This window comes from Cibotium barometz, chromosome 4, assembly GCF_041138505.1.
Source record: "Cibotium barometz isolate CiBa-2024 chromosome 4, ASM4113850v1, whole genome shotgun sequence".
NCBI classification, from domain to species: Eukaryota; Viridiplantae; Streptophyta; class Polypodiopsida; order Cyatheales; family Cibotiaceae; genus Cibotium; species Cibotium barometz.
In genome coordinates, this window is record NC_141049.1 from 23,072,807 (window position 1) to 23,090,974 (window position 18,168).

At 41.3% G+C, this 18,168-nt stretch overlaps 1 protein-coding gene across 3 annotated transcripts; it reads right to left on the bottom strand.

The window, feature by feature from the left end:
- Window positions 1–2,484: 2,484 nt before the first annotated feature.
- LOC147639047 (3-dehydrosphinganine reductase TSC10A-like) lies at window positions 2,485–16,981 on the bottom strand. Of its 3 annotated transcripts, none has more exons than XM_086786819.1 (5): window positions 16,797–16,981; window positions 16,072–16,417; window positions 15,724–15,987; window positions 15,503–15,620; window positions 2,485–3,095 (listed from the first exon to the last, which is right to left on the bottom strand). In XM_086786819.1, the coding sequence occupies exons 2-5, from the start codon at window positions 16,345–16,347 to the stop codon at window positions 2,698–2,700; spliced, it is 1,056 nt and encodes a 351-aa protein (XP_086642945.1). In that variant the 5' UTR covers window positions 16,348–16,417; window positions 16,797–16,981; the 3' UTR covers window positions 2,485–2,697. The 3 variants fall into 3 exon arrangements, with proteins under 3 accessions (XP_086642945.1, XP_086642929.1, XP_086642937.1); XM_086786803.1 differs by having other exon boundaries at window positions 15,473–15,620; window positions 16,797–16,975; XM_086786811.1 differs by having other exon boundaries at window positions 15,473–15,620; window positions 16,659–16,797.
- Window positions 16,982–18,168: the final 1,187 nt, after the last annotated feature.

Genomic DNA, 18,168 nt, shown 5'->3' on the forward strand with positions numbered 1-18,168 from the left:
GAACACATGCTTGAAGACTATAAGACTTACATTAAAGATCACCGCCAAGTTGAGATTCTAAAAAGATGGTTGTTTGTTTAGAGCATTTAGGGTTGATTGAAGCAAAGTCCATGCAAATGCACGTGAAGAAAAATGGTGCTCACCAAATAAGAGATGTAGAAAAGTAGCGTCCCTTTCAATGTGGTATGAGGTCATCCTCTTTTCTTAAGTGTAGATCCCGTTTCTCCTACTACAAAAACGTACTAGTAATTATGCCCACTTTCAATGACCATTTATTTACGAAAATAAGGCTCCTCTTCCCGAAGTTTCAATGCATAGAGCATTGGATTGAGCAACTACATCCCTTCGCCCTCAAGTTATGAAGGAGACATTTGTAGATCATATACAAAGTTGAGGATCATAAGATTTGGCTACAAGGTTCATTATTGAAAGGAGTCAAATGGCACTTCCACACTAAATGACCCAAGTTTTAAGTCTAGGTACACTCAAGGTAGTTATATCCTTGGAAGGGGAGAGCATCAAGATCCACATTGTAAAATATAGCTTTAAAAATTTTCTTTTTTCTTTTGTCACAAACATCATTGTAGGTCCAACACGTACAAACTAGAGAACTTGTAATATGGCGCTATTTGATTGTGCTCTTCAAGATAATGACTACCTTGCCTCATGGTAAATAACTATATTCTAAATCAAAATTATATTATTAATAAGCACTTAAACAAAGCCCAAGTAGCATTAATCAATGTGTTTTCGAGTCCACATGTAACAATAAATACACATCTCAACCAAAAGGGTTCCCTCAAAGACAACAAAATATCAATTTCATGTAACTATAGTCACAAGAAACGTTTCGTCGTTTTATCATTTCAATGTGTTTCATTTCATCTTTATGGAACGAAACAAAGAGGTTTCATATGACACTCAACAAATCAAATTGAAAACAAGTGAGAATTCAAGGAAATTATAAGAAATTTCAACAATTTGGTGTAGTTAGATGTGATTAAAGTTGAAGGTAAGAAATTGGAAGAAAGTGAATTTGAAGAAATTTTAGAAAATTTTAACAATTGGTGTGACAATAGGTGCAATTGAAATTATAATATAAAATTATAATTTATAAATTGGAAGAGAGTGATAAATTGAAGAGCTAGGAACACTTCTAAACAAATTCAATAGATGGATGTGAAATTAGTTGAGATTGACCAAGAAGCCGAGTGTGGACAAAGCGATGTTTCGGCCGCTCAAGTTAAAAATACGAAGTTAGGATTTGTAAATTGAGGAACATAGAAGAGCTAAAGGAATACTAGTAAGAAATTTTAACAAACGGGTGTGAAATCAAGTGATAGACCAACTGGCTGGGTATAAGAAGACTTGGGAGGAGGCATAGAGGAAGTTGTTTGTTGGGGGAGAGGCCTTTTCTCCTGAGCTTGGGTTGTTTGCATTTTGATTATGTTTTTAAAAAAAGAGAAATGTGAGGTTGGCTTGTTCTCATGGTGCAAAGTGCAAAGCCATAGACGAAAGAAGTGTGTACTTAGGCTTGTGGCCTTTTTTTTTCTTTGGGTTGTGTAATGGAAAATTTCTCAAGCATCTTTGCCTATGAGCTTCTATTTAGTATGGACATTTTGCTTGCCCAAAAGTCTAAAGTTAACAAGAAGTGCTCTATATCGCCAAGAGGTAGCTATCACGTTAATTTTTGGAAGTGTAAACACATGACTAATAATTTGAAGAGAAAAAAGTTATTACAAATGGCAAATGGCTTGCTGTGAGAAGCATGGAAAGCACAAACATGTGGGGCAATGTAGGATATGTCGGCATATGTGACTTGTGACACAAAGGGATGGATCAAGCTAGAATGCTTGACATAAGTAGATGGCATAAAAGTGTCATGCATATGGCACAAGGATGAGGATAATCCACATGAGCATATATGAAGGCAAGCAATCCCACAAGGATAAGGATAATCCATATGCACATAGATAGGCAAGCAAAGACAAGGAACCACCAAGGTGCATTGCATGGCTGGGTAAGATGTGGAATAGGCGCAAGACAGGCTAGGATATGCTTCTACATGTCACTCCCAAACATGTGTTTGATTCCGTTGCCACCAGTACTTCCGTTTTGACAACTTCAACCATTTGTTTTACAGCCATGACTATTGGGTATTTCGGAGTCAGCTGGTGTGAACAGCCCTAATTAAAGTCTAGGTCAAAAGATAAGCCTTGATCCCTATAAAAGCATGTACTTGGGTGGTTCTATCATAGCAAGGAGTATCATTTGAATTGTGCAACTATTTCTGTTGTGCTTGCTATCACCTCTCTCTCATTCTCTCTCATGCCCTCTATCTCCTTCTCAGTGCACCATTGTCATGGCTTGAACTTATATCTCTCCTTTAATCTCACACACATCATGGATATCGTCCACCCGCCATAGCATGAGCTCTAATCCTGTGAATACCAAGAGACTCTGTACTATATTAGAGAGAGCTTGCCATATAAGGGCATGTATCAAGCACGCCATTTAATTCCCCATGTAAACCAGCAACAGCTGTATCTTCACACACTTCTAGTTTAAGAGGACCAAATGACGCAACAGTGTCATGTATGACCCCGATTCTCCATCACAAAGGGGACACCCTTAAGTATCCATCATACCATACAGTTTCTAAAGATTTTATTTCTTCACATGACTCAATGATTGATGTTAATGTGACCATAAGTGGAGGTTGGCATCATCATTAGCAGCCGAGTCATCAATGTCATGTACATATGGAACCTCTTCTTCATGCTTCCTCTTCTCGAGATTCTCTTCAAGATGCTTTTGCATAACTCTCTTCATATACGAAAACCATACTAAGCTCATTATTCTCACTGGAATGACCGAGATCAGCTCAATCAGAGCCTTTGCTAGAGAATCAGCAGGTATGCAGCCTCGTGCCAGAACACCGATAAGAAATCCACTGAAACTAGTAGTGATTAGAAGATCGCCTCTTTTTGCTCCCTCTAGAGTCTTCATAGCTACATCATCAGGTGACTCTGCGTGTGCTCTTTTGTAAAAACAGAGCTTATACAAAAGATCGGAACTGTGACAAGCTTTGTCAGCTGAGACAATCAAAAGAAACACTTTAAAAAACCTGACAATGTTTATCTCGGCACCATAATTACACTAAACAGCAAGAAAGTAGATATCAAAACCACAGTTCAATCTTGAAACACAAACCTCTCTCTCTCTCCCCACAGGTTTCTCCAGTCTCCCCATGCCCTGCAGGGGGGTTAAACTCCCAATCTTAGGGGACACAAATAGGTCATCCCCAGCTCTGCGTGACCACTTCCAGCTACATCTCTGGTGCTGCCTTGCAGCTGACCCTATTATATCTTCCAAAAATGAAATGAGCCACCTCATTTTTCCAACAAAACTGCAATCATACAAGGACTTTTCTTACAACTTACCAATGATGGCTCCATTCAGACACAAGGGATTTCACCTTGGCATATCGAGCACATGAGGATTACTTCGACCCTAGAACAAGGTGCTTCATGCCAAGTTGACTAACTGTGAGTTCTTTAAACAAAATTGATGTACTTTGGTTATATCATCATGGTTGATGGTATCCCACTGTCATCATTCATGCATCCGAGAAAGAGTTGTATGCAGTGATCTATGTTTTGACAAAGTGGAAACCCACTCTTCATGGAGTACCCTAAATTGTTGCACAGACAAGCAAAGCATCCAAACTTCATGGGCGGAAAAAGCACTTTCTAGCTTGCTTGGCTGGAGGATATGTACACCTGAAGCAACAACACTTCCAAGTTACTTCAATCAGATCCCTCACCACAGCCATGTATGGACACCCAATCTCGCATCTCTAGAATGGAGGCTGGATTATGATGATGTTGCACCTTATCTCTGGGAATCCCTCCCATTAAGCTAGCTGTGTTTGCAACACACATGCCCAATCAAATATTGACACAATTCCCAGCACAAGGGTTACTATTACATCCTGCCGGGCCCAGGATTAGAGCTAGGGACGTATGCTAACCCAAGACTAGGGTTAGGATTAACCCAAAGATTAGGGTTAGGAGCTTAGTTGGGGAGTGGGGACCTGGAGGGTTCACACGTGTGCTAAGAGCACTAGCAAAAAGAGGTCAAGATTGGCCAAGAGCTTATAATTAATAGCCTAGGGATAATAATGGCTAAAAGCATATAAATAAAGCAGGAAAGCTAATAAATAAAGCAAGCGCCAACAATAGCTATGTTATTACTAGTGCCCTCGGGGTCATTTATTACACACAAGAGGTCAAGTAGTCACGCGGTGGCCTCGGGCTCGTGGCCATGGAGCTGCAAGGTGGGTGGTTTGGTCTAGTGGTATGGGACGCTAGGTTGGGGCCATCGATACCTCAAGCTCAGGGGATGCTAGGATAGGCTTAGTGGTATGGGACACTAGGTTGGCCCACAACAATTAGACCTCTGTGAGAGAAGAAAAGCTAAAAGAGGTATTAATGTTAAAACGAGAGGAAGCATGAGTAAAAGAAAAGCATAAATTGTCAGAATATGCAGCGGAGATGATGACAAAATCTGAGAATACAAGAGCAAGTGCAGAAAAAATACAGCAATGGAGAGAGAGAGAGAGAGAGAGAGAGAGAGAGAGGCGTGTAACTCTGCTCTATATACACATAGAAAATCCCGAAAATAAGATACAATGGTGTGGGGGCCATGGGGCCATTTTATATGGCCCCAAACATACAGTCGGCCTGTAGAAAAGGCAGCCGACTGGACCTAAATGTCCACGACCAGATATATCCACCAGTCGGCCAGCTGTACACAGTCGGCCAGCACACATAAGAGGTCGGGGACCAGAAGAAGCACTCCAAGGGTGATGTGAGAGTGCCAGACTCAGTTCCAGGAATGAAGCCCAAGACGGTGTTCAGAGTCAGGGCAGGAATGGATTGTGGACTAGAGGAAGACCAGATGCATAGATCTTCATCAAAGGCAGAGTGGTTTGGAGAACAGACCGGATTTTCAGAGAAAAGGGTTTGCCAGGGATGGATGATGACAGAGGAACTTCGGGACAGGATTGGGATGATAACAGTCATCCAAGAGCAGGTTGGATTCCCGTCATCAAGTTTAGCAGAGGGGGATGTCATGTGCATCACAGATGCCATGGACATTCTCAGGGCTAGATCCAGAAAAGGCAACCAGATAAAGATTATGAACCCAGTAGAAGAACCAGGATGATGGAGCACAGAGCACCTCTGCAATGTAGACTGAAGCAAGGCTTGGAGAAGAACCAAAGGGAATGCTGTCGGCTGCTCACAGAACCAGTCGGCTGAGTCAGAGGACATGGGTAGCATCAGGCGCATCATAAACCAAGCAGCAGATCCAGTCGGGCAGAGTTGATCATCAGTCGGGCAGCGCTGCATATATGTATGGACATGGAACTGGCCGACCAGCAGTCGGCCAGCATAAAGGGGGTCAAAGACCCATATAAAAAGGGCCAAGTGCTCATTGTTTCATTCATTCAACCCACTAGGGGTATGAGTCATTAGGAGTCCTAGTCTAGGGCAGAATTTTGGTGTGTAATCACCTTTTTATGAAGGCAGCCAAGGGCTGCAAAGATATGTACCTTTTTGTACCATAGTATATACTGAATTTCCAGCACTTCTCTCTCTCTCTCTCTCTACTCTCTCTCTACCTACGTTTTTGCATCAGATGGTGCGTTTTTGCATCAGAAGGTTTCCAAGAGTGTTTAGGACTGAAAGAAGACTCCCCAGAGCTTCTGCGCGTTACAAGATGTATGTATGTGAAAGAATAGATGTAATTATATGTATGTGAAAGAAATGATATAGATGTGGAATGTGGATATGGATATATGGATGTAGATATGGAATATGAATGTGGATGTATGTGAATATGAATGTGGATGTGTGAATGGGGATATGGATGTAGATATGGAATGTGGATGTAGATGTATGTAAATGTTGAATGTGAATGTGGATGTATGTGAATATGAATGTGGATGTGTGAATGGGGATATGGATGTAGATATGGAATGTGGATATGGATGTATGTGAATGTGAATGAGGATGTGGATATGGATGTATGGATATATGGATGTGAATGTAAATGTGGATGTATGAATGTAGATGTGGATGTGGATGTATGAATGTGGATTTGGATGTGGATGTATGAATGTGGATGTGAAAATGGATGTATAAATGTAGATGTGAATGTGGATGTACGAATGTGGACGTGTGTGGAATAATGAATGCAAATATGAATGTGAATGGATATGAAGTCGATATGAGCGAATGGATGAGATAAGATGTTATGTGAATCAGAATGTGAATGAATAATATAAGATCTGAACGAATGAGATATAATGAGAAATGGATGTGAGGAGACATAATGTAAATTAAGAAAGATAGGAATGGATGTTATGTGAAGTGAATGAATCCTATGTGATGGGATAGAAAATGATGTATCTAATCAAGAATGGATACGCATATGAATTGGAATTGGATTAAATAATATGAATTAATGTTGGAATAATGTGGAAAGACGAGAGTTCAATATAGAACTTGTATTTGTGACCTGTTTGTAAATGACTGTTTTATGTCAAGAATGCTGGGGAAGCATTTTGACCGTCTTGTGATTAAGGTCGTGGAGACCTACCTGATAAAGTTGCAACTGCTGAGACGGAGAGTCAATGGAGGACGTCTCGCGTAGCAAGGTCGGCCGAGGTCTTGACCAGCCTCGGTTCGATTTAAATGGTGAGCTTCCGGTACGGTGGATGAGGGACCAAGGAAGCGGCCTATGAGTGAAGCGCTAGGTGACCTGCGAAGGATCCTAGAGGGTGCTGACCATACGGTGCTCGGGCTTTGGGTCGCCGAAGATACCCACACGTGCGTCGTGGAAGATATTGAAATAAGGAGTAAGAGATGTTTTCTGAAACCGGGCATGGATCTGGTTGATTGACCTTGCTGGTCCTCAACGGATGAGTCCATGGCTCTTTTATATGGATTTGTTGGTTGATCTTGCTGATCTACCACGGAGATTCCATTTTGTTATGTGAATATATTGCCGGTTAGCTAGGAACTATCGAAAAGGCCCCTGAGTGAACAGGTGGTGAGTGTTCTGGTTGCCAATGATGCCATAAGTACACCGATGAATGAATGATTGAAAATATGGATTCAACTAGAGATTTTGAGGATTGTGATCAGTGACTTAATGGTTTCATTAAAGGATCGTTTTAAAGTTAGCTTATGAGGGAAAAAAGGCAATTTCATATTGGGTGTGTAAGTGGTGTGACTAGTTTTATGTTTGCATGAACTTCCGGCTAGGGGGCCTAGGAACTCTTTTCCCTGGTACCCGGGACAAAACCTAACCAAATTCTAAATTGGATCCCATCACTACAGTGGTTGGGCGGTTGGCTAATCCATGGGACTGTATGGGGTTAGGCTGGACTGATGGATCCGTAAATCGAGACTCAATTTCTGTTTAGTTCGATAGATGAAGTAAATCCCGGACAAAAATTGTTCTATGGAAAAGAATCAACGGCTGTGCCTCTCAATGAGGAAAAAAGCGTTGGTCTCTATGATCCAAGTACAGTCTTTTTCCCTGATCTGACTATGGGACTTACGGGTTCGATCAGATGAGCTCAGTTAGTTAAGGTTTTTGACTACGTTAGGGAAAAGTTATCTGGTGGAATCGCCCGTGCTTTCCGGGCAAGAGAAGTTTTTTCCGAGTTTGATTTGGAAGAATCGAGGAATTAGTCACTTGTCCAGATATCCGTGGGCGAGGCCCCGAGTGTGGGACCCTGCCCCGCGCAAGATGTGCTACTTCCGCTGCTAGCACCCCGAATCCGTTGCACGGTGGGGACAGGGATCTTACACCATGCCTCCGCCAATGGATGACCATGGGGTTCGCAAGTGGTGTCAGGCGGCCTTAGCTAAGTGGGATTCAAGTTTGAATTTGTGCACACATTGGTGGGTTCAAGAATGGCTCAATAGTCTTTGACTTCAAAGAGTAAGTCACAACGCTTGTTTTACATACTTTTTTGTACAACCCCTAATTAATAATTTTTAATTTTCAAGATCTTTGCCAAATTGTGATGAAATCTCGTTTGTTGCATGCTCTTACACTTCCACCTAAAGGAATAGTTCTTTTTAAAACGGTAAAGAGATCATACCTAGTTTTACCATGAACCCTTCATGTTATCCCAAAAGCCACTAGGTGGCAAGTGGCAAGCAGTCTTGTTATCCAAAAAGCCACTAGGTGACAAATGGCAAGTAGTCTTATCAAAAATTGCCAAAACCTTGGAGTCTGGACAAGGTGCCGAGTTAGACAGTCTTGTGGTGACGGTCATAATCCAAGATGCCTAGGCCAAGATTCCAAATGGCTTACAGATAGCCAGTTGTATTGACTACAGACGCTAAGTAGAAGGATTCAAGCGTGAAGATGGTGGTATCTTTCATCCTTGACTTTGCATGAATTAGGTTGGCCCTCCAGTTGATCTAAGGTTTGACCTTGGTGTTTAGAGAGGATCTTGGTTGGTAAAAGCGTGGGTTGTATGGGAGGAAAGTTGGCCATTCCACCTACAATCATGCTTAACAAAGGTTTTATGTGGGGTGTGCTCTGGTGGCATGGGACGCCAGAGTGTATCCCCACGTAGGATCTCTTGAGGCTTCGCAGGTTTCTTGTCTGAGATACACCATTGTCTTTCAAGATCTCTATTAATGGAATGTTATAACCATTGTCTTTCAAGATCTCTATTAATGGAATTGCGTGGACTTCAGTAACCTTAAGTCCATTCCAATTTGATGGGGTGAGAGCCGTATGGTGTCTTCATGAGGATTGGACAAGAGAGATCTTGTGGTATTGTACTGAAAGTACATGGCACTAGGACTTGATTGTGCGCTAAGTAGACTCCATACGCCATTTGGTATAACAAGTGAGTTGTGTTGTGGGTCTGTGCTAGGAATGTTATGATAGAGCTTGTTGCAATTTAAGACTAGATGCATGCTCCTAGGACTTGGTGTGAAAAGATTCCTGCATACTTGGTTGCACATGGTTTTTGCAACAATCCTACTAAGAGCACTCTCTATGTCCAAAGGACTCAGGATAGTTTCTTGATCATCATCTTGCATGTTGATGACATGAGCAATAGATTTTAGCTTTCAAAGCCAAATTACATTCATCATTTGAGATGTCTCATCTGTGCCAATTGCATTTTTACTTGGGCATTCAATTCTTACAACATGATGATAGCATAGTCATGATGCAATCAAAGTACATACAAAGACTGCTTGAGAGGTTTAATCTTGAGAATTGTAAGCTTGTGTTTACACCAATTGAACACATGACAGGCTTAGCATTCAAGATTCTAAAGGGCCTTTTGATCAGACATTATATCAACAAGTTGTTGATTGCTTGATTTACTTATGCAATATGAGGCCAAACATTCAGATTGTGGTGTCTCACTTGAGCAAGTTTTATACATAGCTCAGGCTCCAAGCATTAGCAAGCTATCAAGCGGGTTTTCCACTACTTACAAGGCACTCAACACGTCGGATTGTTCTATCCCCAGGGGGTGATCCACACCTGTATGCCTTTAAAGATTCAAATTAGGCTAAATGTTACAACACACGAGCTTTTTCTTTCCTCTTCGTGATTCATGTATATCATGGCTCCGCAAGAAGTAGCCAACAATGGCCACTTTCAACTGTGAAGCTCAATAAAAGGCAGCTTTTACAACTACAATTGAGTGTGTCTAGCTTAGATACCTTATGGCTGATTTGGGTATTGGATAGTCGTCTTCCACTACCATTTTTACTAGCAGTCAGAACGCATTGGCAGTTGCGAGGAACCCAGTGTTTCATGCTCGCACTAAGCACATTGAGCAACATTATCATTATTTCACGGAGTGACTCTGCAAGGGAGACTAGCTTGGTTTATGTGCCTACACACGACATGATGGCAAATTTGTTCATGAAGGCTCTCTCATGAAAAATTCGAGCTTTCCGAAAACCTTTGGGCTTGTTGCCTTTTGGGGATTGATCAGCCATCCATGTACATGTTCACATCAACGTTTCAAGGAGGTTTGTTGATACCTATGTCATATGAGGAGTGGAGTGTGAACACTAGGATCTGCCGCGACACTTTTTACTCTCTTTAGGAGAGGTTTTTCCTATTTCGATTCTTGTTGCTTTTGAATTAGGAGGCAAGAATTGGGCATAAAACCACTCCTTACACTCATCCCAAGTAGCAATGGAATCCAAGAAAAGACTTTTGCAGATTCACCAATGGACAGCCATGCCCTTCAAGTACACACGTCTTATCTTAAACTTCCCCATGAAGTGTTCATCACTAAAGCCAATGTCAAATTGTGTAATAAAAGCCATTACCTTGCTTATATCATACTCACCATGATATGTTTCAAATTTGACCAACTTGTCGCCGGCCTTGAATTCCTTGAGCTTCTTGACATGGTGCACATCATCTTCATGCTTTGTCTTCCCCTTGTCCAACGGGGCAGCCCTTACTACATGGGTCTCATAAGTGCTCTCCGAGTTGGTGGGCTTGACAACGGTGGCTTTCTTGCATGCATAGAAACATCTCTCCTTGCATCACCATACTCATCTTTGGCATGAGAACTTGGAGCTGAAATGTTATCACGTGCATCGCCTACATAGTGGGAAAATCTCAACCCAGGTGTAGTTTCCCCACAAGACAGTTCTATAGGCAATGTACCATGCTTTGCATGAGATGCATGACCACATGGCTGTCCACTAGCCCTAGATGTGTTACTAGAGGAATCTATATCACTGTTGTTTGTCGTGTCTTCGCCCTTTTTTTTAGATGAAGAATTATCCTTGGTCTTAACCTTCTTCTTGGACAAACAATCCTTGGACAGATGTCCTCTCTTCCCACAAGAGAAGCAACTTGGTGAGGATAAGTACCACCAACTGAGCAGAGTACAAAGCAGCACCCATTGCTAGTAACTCATAACCTTGGCCTTCATGAGGAACGACTGCATAGAACTTCCTACAAGAAATAACAAATCGTAGAGCAACTACCCTCATCAACGAATCTCGAGCAAAGAGATCCTCCAATTTAGTCCATACCTGATGAGCACTGGTGAGAGTTTACACGGTCGATGAGACCTCCTGTGTGATGGTCCGTACAAACACTGAATGTCTTGGAATCACGATTCTCCTAGTCTTGTAATTCTGCAAGGAATTCATCCTCTTGATCCTGAGTCCACTGCCTAGAGTTATGAGGAAGCTCGGCCTTCTTCTCACTGCCCTAGAGCCAGAACAATCTCCCACAAACCCTTGTGGATGAACCAGATCCGCATTTACAGCTTCCAATGAACATAGTTGGGTCCATTCAGCTTGTCATCCTTCTTCATACAGGGAGGAGCCATATCCACAGCAACAAAGAACACAAATCTCAGCACTCCAACACTCCTCTCGAGTGCTTTCCAACAAAGCAAGGCACCAGGACCAATCAGCCCCCTCTCAAATCTAAGAGAGAAAAGAGGTTGGACAACAGCAAAACAGTCCTAGAACCACCAAGAACCTCCTACCGGTAGCGCAAGGACTCGTGGAGGAAGAAGAAGATGTAGTGCTACTTGTCTAGCAACACCACATGCAAGAAACTCACCACCAGCTAATGCCAGAGTAGAAACATAGTTACTAGGTGTTTCAGAAACACCTGATTTGAAACGGGTTTCAAAAAGGTTTTAGAAGTTTGATATTTTTTTGAAACGGTTAAAAAAAAGTTTCATACAAAAAATGTATATATATATATATATATATATATATATATATATATATATATATATATATTTCTCAATATAGAATATACATGAAAATATGTATTTAGGCCATGACGAAGGCTCAAGCATCCTTGTTGAGATAATCAACTAGACACTACCAAGCAAAAAAGGAATGTCAAAAAAAAGTTTCATACAAAAAATGCAAAAAATATAAGTTTAGAATATACATGAAAATATGTATTGAGGCCATGGCCAAGGCTGAAGCGTCCTTCTCAAGATGGTCGACCACTCATCGGCAACGAGGAAAGGACGTGCGAGTGCAAGTCGAGTAGCAAGCAACAAGAAAAAATGCGCTTCGGAAATGCATATGTATGAAACTGGCATGTAAGGTTTTTGGGTCTTAAAAATTTTAGGTGAATAAAAAACAAGTTTCATATTCTAAAACATTTCGTAAAAGTTTCGATCAGCCTCGTATGATTTGAAACAGGTTTCGTTGCTACTATGAGCAAAAAACGCAGCCACAACTCCACAACCCGCCTCTGTAGAACAAAACGTAGCCTAGAAGGCTGGCCGACAGCAAAAAATGGTTGGACCAAAAATTGCAGCAAGGTACATAGTAACGCAACCATTGTTGATGCTAATCTGCAGCTGGAGAAGCAATGGAAGCAAACGCACATCACTAAAGAAGACAGCAGGCAGAATGCAGAGTGTTGGAGCAGTTTGAACTAAGCGAGTGATACCATGTTGAAGAATGCACAGGCGAAAGCAAGAGAGAGAGTAGAGAGAGCTTGTGGACAATGTAACTTGGTTGAACACAATGCTAATCAATACACTTAAATATACTAAGATTTAATGGATAACCTACTCAATACAAGTAGTAATTTGCTGAATTGACGCAATGAGCCGGAACACCCGGCCCCTCCCTCAAATAAAGTATATTGATCATGGGAGAATCAAGTACATAGTGTCATGGGCATTTCTGACCAAATTTCCATACCAATACATATAAATACTGTATTGCATACAATGTGGTTGTCGATGTAGACTTGCAACTCACACTACCCTCTCAAGTGCCCATGTTCCCTACCATCTGCTCTCTATTGTTCCACCAACACATGGTAGCAACAATCTGCAAGAGAGCAAGTAGGTCAAGATAACACTACACACGGTATGTGATCTTGGAGTCCGGTCCTCCCTCTTGCTACTTGCTTCCATATTTAAGCATAAAAGCTTACCAATTGTAAGTAGAGTCGATGACAGCGGAAGTATTCGCAATGGAAGTGTTTGGAGTGTTGAAATCTTCGTTTTGTCGCTATCCTTTGCGACAAAAGTCTTCCAGAGGATGAAGGGAACCCTCGGAAAGCTTCCCCTATGCTTCAACATGCGTGTGAATATAGGGCTGGTCATAATTTATAAGTGAGTTTTGGTCGCCCAAAACTTAATGAAGTGTATACACACTCACTTGTAAATTAGTGCTAATTCCTAAGGCAGGGTTTATGACCAATACTTACCACATGTCACATGCCACATAACCATGTCAACAGACCGTTTCACACGTACGGTTCATGGACGGGCGTCTCCTTACCCAGAACTACACACTGATTAAGCAAGCATGAAAACAGCATGCAATTTCAATTGCAAGCAAGCACATACAGATGCTATGCAATGCAGCATTGGTATAGACAATTCCCGTTCATGAGACTATACCAAAATATAGACGTGCTCCACGCAAGTACATGAGATACCAGACCCAATGGAACACCAATCTACCAGGCATTTCGGGCATGTACACAGAGACATAAGTCCCAACGGAAAGCCAATTCCACAGTATCACATGAGCGGCATCAATCCCCGACATATACAACTGCCATGGACGCCAGTTCAATGTACATACATGATAAGAAAGCACGGCTGGACCAATTGGGTTGCCAAATGATGACAGACAAGATCACCATTTATAATAGAAAACAACTTTACAATGAAAATGGCCAACAAGAGAGAGAAACAATGTGCAGGGATTGGATGGATCTAGTGAATAATGAAGAGACTCCTTATATAGTGAATATGGGAACTAGTTGACAGCCCCTAGAGGCTGGGCGACTACTCCATGACCAACTCCATATAAAGAAAATAGATAAATGTCCATAAAATAGGCTTTATCCAAATGCACAAATTCTAACAGTTTGATTGTCCTCCATAATGTAAAGTATGCTATTTATATGGTGTCCAAGCCCACAAGATTGTTTTATTGCTGAGGAGGAAACAACCTTGTGCTCATTTCAATGTAATTCACCCTGTTGGGTGTGAGTACGTATTGGACACCGTCTTGTAAACAACAATCACTTAAACACTATTGAAATGAACACAACACAAAACTTAACAAAGCTGAAAATCAAAAATTGCACATGTATACCACCACATTGGGACAAGAACCCAAGCCGCCCCCCCCCCCCCCCCCCCTTAATACCACGTATATTATTGGAGTATTAGGGTTGTACAATCCTCCACGGACTATAAAAGCTAGATTTGCCATAAACAAAGAAAATACCACGTATATTATTGGAGTATTAGGGTTGTACAATACTCCACGGACTATAAAAGCTAGATTTGCCATAAACAAAGAAATGAATACAAATACCAAACAATGTTTGTTTGAGAAGAATTCCATCAAAGAAGACTTTCAACAACGATTTTCCCACCACAATAGGGTGCCCTGAGCACTTTGTAAAAACGTCCACCCATTTATAAATAATTGAAAACCTATACAACTTATAAACATTACAAAGCATTTTAATAAACTAATATAAGAGTTTTTGAGTACACTTATTGCTTTATAGGGTTTCAGCACATAGAGGGGACTCTATGTCAACCTTGGGAAAACCAAGGTTATAATATTCCAGACCTCCTAACCCAATTGCCAACCATATAGAGACCACGTACATGGGTAGCAAGGTTGAGGTCATGCATTTATATGTATATCTTGGAGCTACCTTCACTAGTCCACGCTTCTCTATGAGACGACAGCAGCGGATAATAGACTTATAAGAAGATATGGAGCTCTAGCCCTATAGGAGAGGCAATGTTCTCAAACACATTTTCAAGAGCCGAGGACAAAGGCTTTTTGACACCCCAGTCACCCCAACACTCATGTATGCGGCACCCTTAGTCCTTCTAGGCACCACATTTATCCCTAACAGATCAGCAGCGCATAAAGTGTCCTCAGATCAAGATGTTATCATGGAGGATACACAGCAAACCGTCTATTCCGCTTCAGATCATCCAGCCAAAGTTTGTTGCAGCTCCCATGTTGATAGAGGCTCTGTTCCGGACAGTCACATATAGAAGGTGAACAAGATGGATCCACGATGACTCCCACAAGGTTTATTGACTATTCTAATTTGGCTCTCCCATATCCCATCACTTATTGTACCCTATACCTAGCATAGCAAGATCTAATTTTTTCATCTTGTATAATCTCACTCTCTGAGATCCTAGCTTTCAGTTTTCAGTTTTAGTTTACTAATGCTTTTTCTTTTTTCATCCATGACAAGATTTCATAGACATTATGTATACATCATTTTGATCTCATACACCTTTGGGTCTTTTGAAGACGTTATTAAAACTCTCTCTCTCTCTCTCTCTCTCACACACACACACACACACACAACACAGAAAAGGCACCCTTTTCCTATAAATTACCTTCATCAAGCATAGGGGTATCTGTAAAACCTGGGCAGGCTAAGCTCACAGGGATGTTGTAAGGCATCAGCTCCATCCTCAAATAATCTGCAAGTCCTTTCAAAGCAAACTTTGTCGGAGTGTACATGTTAGCGTCATTAGTAAAAGCCTGCAAACAATAACCAACAGTTTCTTTTCATGGATGTATTTCAAAAATGGTCACAACCATCATAATAGAAGACCATGCAAATCTCAAGGGAGTGCTTGTGTACCATGCTCGACAAAGAGCCCATGATAACGATGGAAGACGGGTTTTCAAAGCTTCTCAACTTCATGAGTGGAAGCGCCGCATGCAGGGGAAACACACAACCTAAGATGTTAGTTCTGGTCACAGATTCCAAATCTTCCACATTGACTTTATCAAGTTGACCTGCAAGGACTTGACCGGCATTACAGATCAACATGTCTATGGGTCTCCAATAGAAACTCTCTTTGATAGCCAACGACACTGCAGCAGCATCACTCACATCAACTGCCTAGATGGAAACAAAAATAATAGGTTGATTTAAACATTGATACAACAGCATTTTGAACTCTAAAAGAAATGTGAAGAAAAGGACCTTTAAAAGTATGTGATCAGGTGGATAACCAAAGGTTCTGATGAGCGTTTCACGGGCATCGAGAAGTTTAGCATGGGTCCTAGCCATGAGGGTAACAAAGGCCCCCTCTGATAGACAAGCCTTTGCTAAAGCAAAGCCAATACCGCTTGATCCACCAGTGATCAGTACATGCTTACTTCGCAGGGTCTTCATGTGCTTAGGTTTGCGAAAAAAGAAAGCTATCAGCACCATCAGAATAAACCATGCAATGACTGCATTCGCAACGAGGCTCTCCATATTCTGATGCGTCTCTGACACCTTTCCAACGACTCAAGACAGTTCTGGTTTCTCTTCAGTTGAAGTTTTTCTTATGACAAATCCAAGTACATGAGTAATTAGAATATTCACTGTGCCAATGTTGAATTTAAACAAAGAAAAACACCTAATCCGTTAAAATTCTAAACCTGATAAGAAAGCAAAGAAAAGCTCAATACTACATTTAAAAGAGGCAAACCCCAATCTGCCGAATGCTAAATCTGACACAGATGCAAACCCTAATCTGCTAAGTGATACAAAGGCAGACCCTGATCAGCTAAATCATACTATACCTGAAAACAAGAGCATTTAAACCCTACTGTACCCATTGCGGTGCCTGATAAACGGAAAAGCCAACCCTAATCTGCTCAAATCTTATTCTCATACCCTAACCTGCTCAATGCTAACTGGGTTGGAGAGACAGAGGCTACCTCGTAACCTTGTGCGTTGTAACGAGCTTACTGCTTTTACATTTTGGTCTAATACACGCACGGGCACAGACAAGGGCACGTTAGACGTGGAAGAAAATGCAGGGAGTTTAATGTCTTCTTCAAGTACTGTAAACCTGGCAGGGTTGTAATTATTAACAACAAACACATCAGGCATTTAATGCAAGTTTTCATTTTTGAGAATTGTGAGACCTTAAATAGAAACTAGTTGGGAACCCTCTCACATCTTTTGAGGCTCCCAAACCTTCTCAAACCTCCTCCTCCCTTTCCCAAACCTCCAAATTCTTGCCACGTGGCAGCTTTGATAATATAGAGATATAGAGAAGAGAAGGGTATGGGTGAGTGCATGGAAATAGAAAGCATATGGGGGTATTATTTCATTGCCTTACATAGTCATTTCATTGACTTTTTCAAGTCATACTAAAATGGAACCTTAGAAAAACACTCTTATTCTTGAAAATCTTACATAATATATTTGAATGCAAAAAATATTTTGGTGCCATATATTGTTGTGCATTCATTCTCCAACTGTACTAAAATCAATCGTGTTTGCTTTTGGCTGACCAAACTTACAGTTATGATCAAGGCAAAGTTTATTGAGTTTGCGGGAAAAGCCTCGAAGAAAAGTCCCACCAGTGGGTGACCAGCAGGAGGTGGCGAGGGGAGTTCCACTTAACGTAGCGCCTTTTTACTACAGCCAATTAAGTGACGACCACTCGAGCGGAGAGGAAACTCATGGAGTCGAGATCACCGTCTACGGTCGGTTTTGGGGCAGGTGGTGGATGTTGCTAAGTGTAGTTGTGAACATGCACCAGTGGACCTTCACAAACTGAAATGCAATTGGCATATAAATTTTCCTCCAATGGACGACCAGTTGTTGGCAACTTAATACCAAATTTGTAGCGATATCAGCTCTTCCAAAATTTGATTGGTAATGGTGACAAGCAACTCAAGAAGATCAACTTAATACCGAATTTATAGCGACATCAACTCTTCCAAAATGTAATTGGTAATGATGACAAGCAACTCAAGGAGATGAAGAATCCTAAAAAGAAAGGAGATCCATTTTAACAATGAAGATTCATCAAATGGGTGACCCAAGCTTGATTTTTGACGGGCACCCTTGCCCTTCAAAATTGACAGGTTTGGTGAAATATAACAAGTTGTTTTGTATTTAGTGTAATTTTTGTGCAAGTATGTTTTGGCCAAAATGCTCAAAAATGGGCATGACACCCTTTAAGAAGCAACTATGAATGGGTCTATTTTCTTTTTAGGATTCAATAGTGGAGATTGAGGGGTGGGGCATCGGGCATTTTGGGTTGTGGCTCTATTCGGGATGTTACGAGTTCGATTC

What these genes read in the sequence shown, in the direction of transcription:
- LOC147639047 (XM_086786803.1), bottom strand. Translation starts at nt 16,347, where the DNA reads ATGGAGAGCCTCGTTGCGAATGCAGTCATTGCATGGTTTATTCTGATG. An exon ending in CTGATCACATACTTTTAAAG is followed by an intron (nt 15,988 to 16,071) that starts GTCCTTTTCTTC and finishes GTTTCCATCTAG; the next exon opens with GCAGTTGATGTGAGTGATGC. An exon ending in TGGGCTCTTTGTCGAGCATG is followed by an intron (nt 15,621 to 15,723) that starts GTACACAAGCAC and finishes TATTGTTTGCAG; the next exon opens with GCTTTTACTAATGACGCTAA.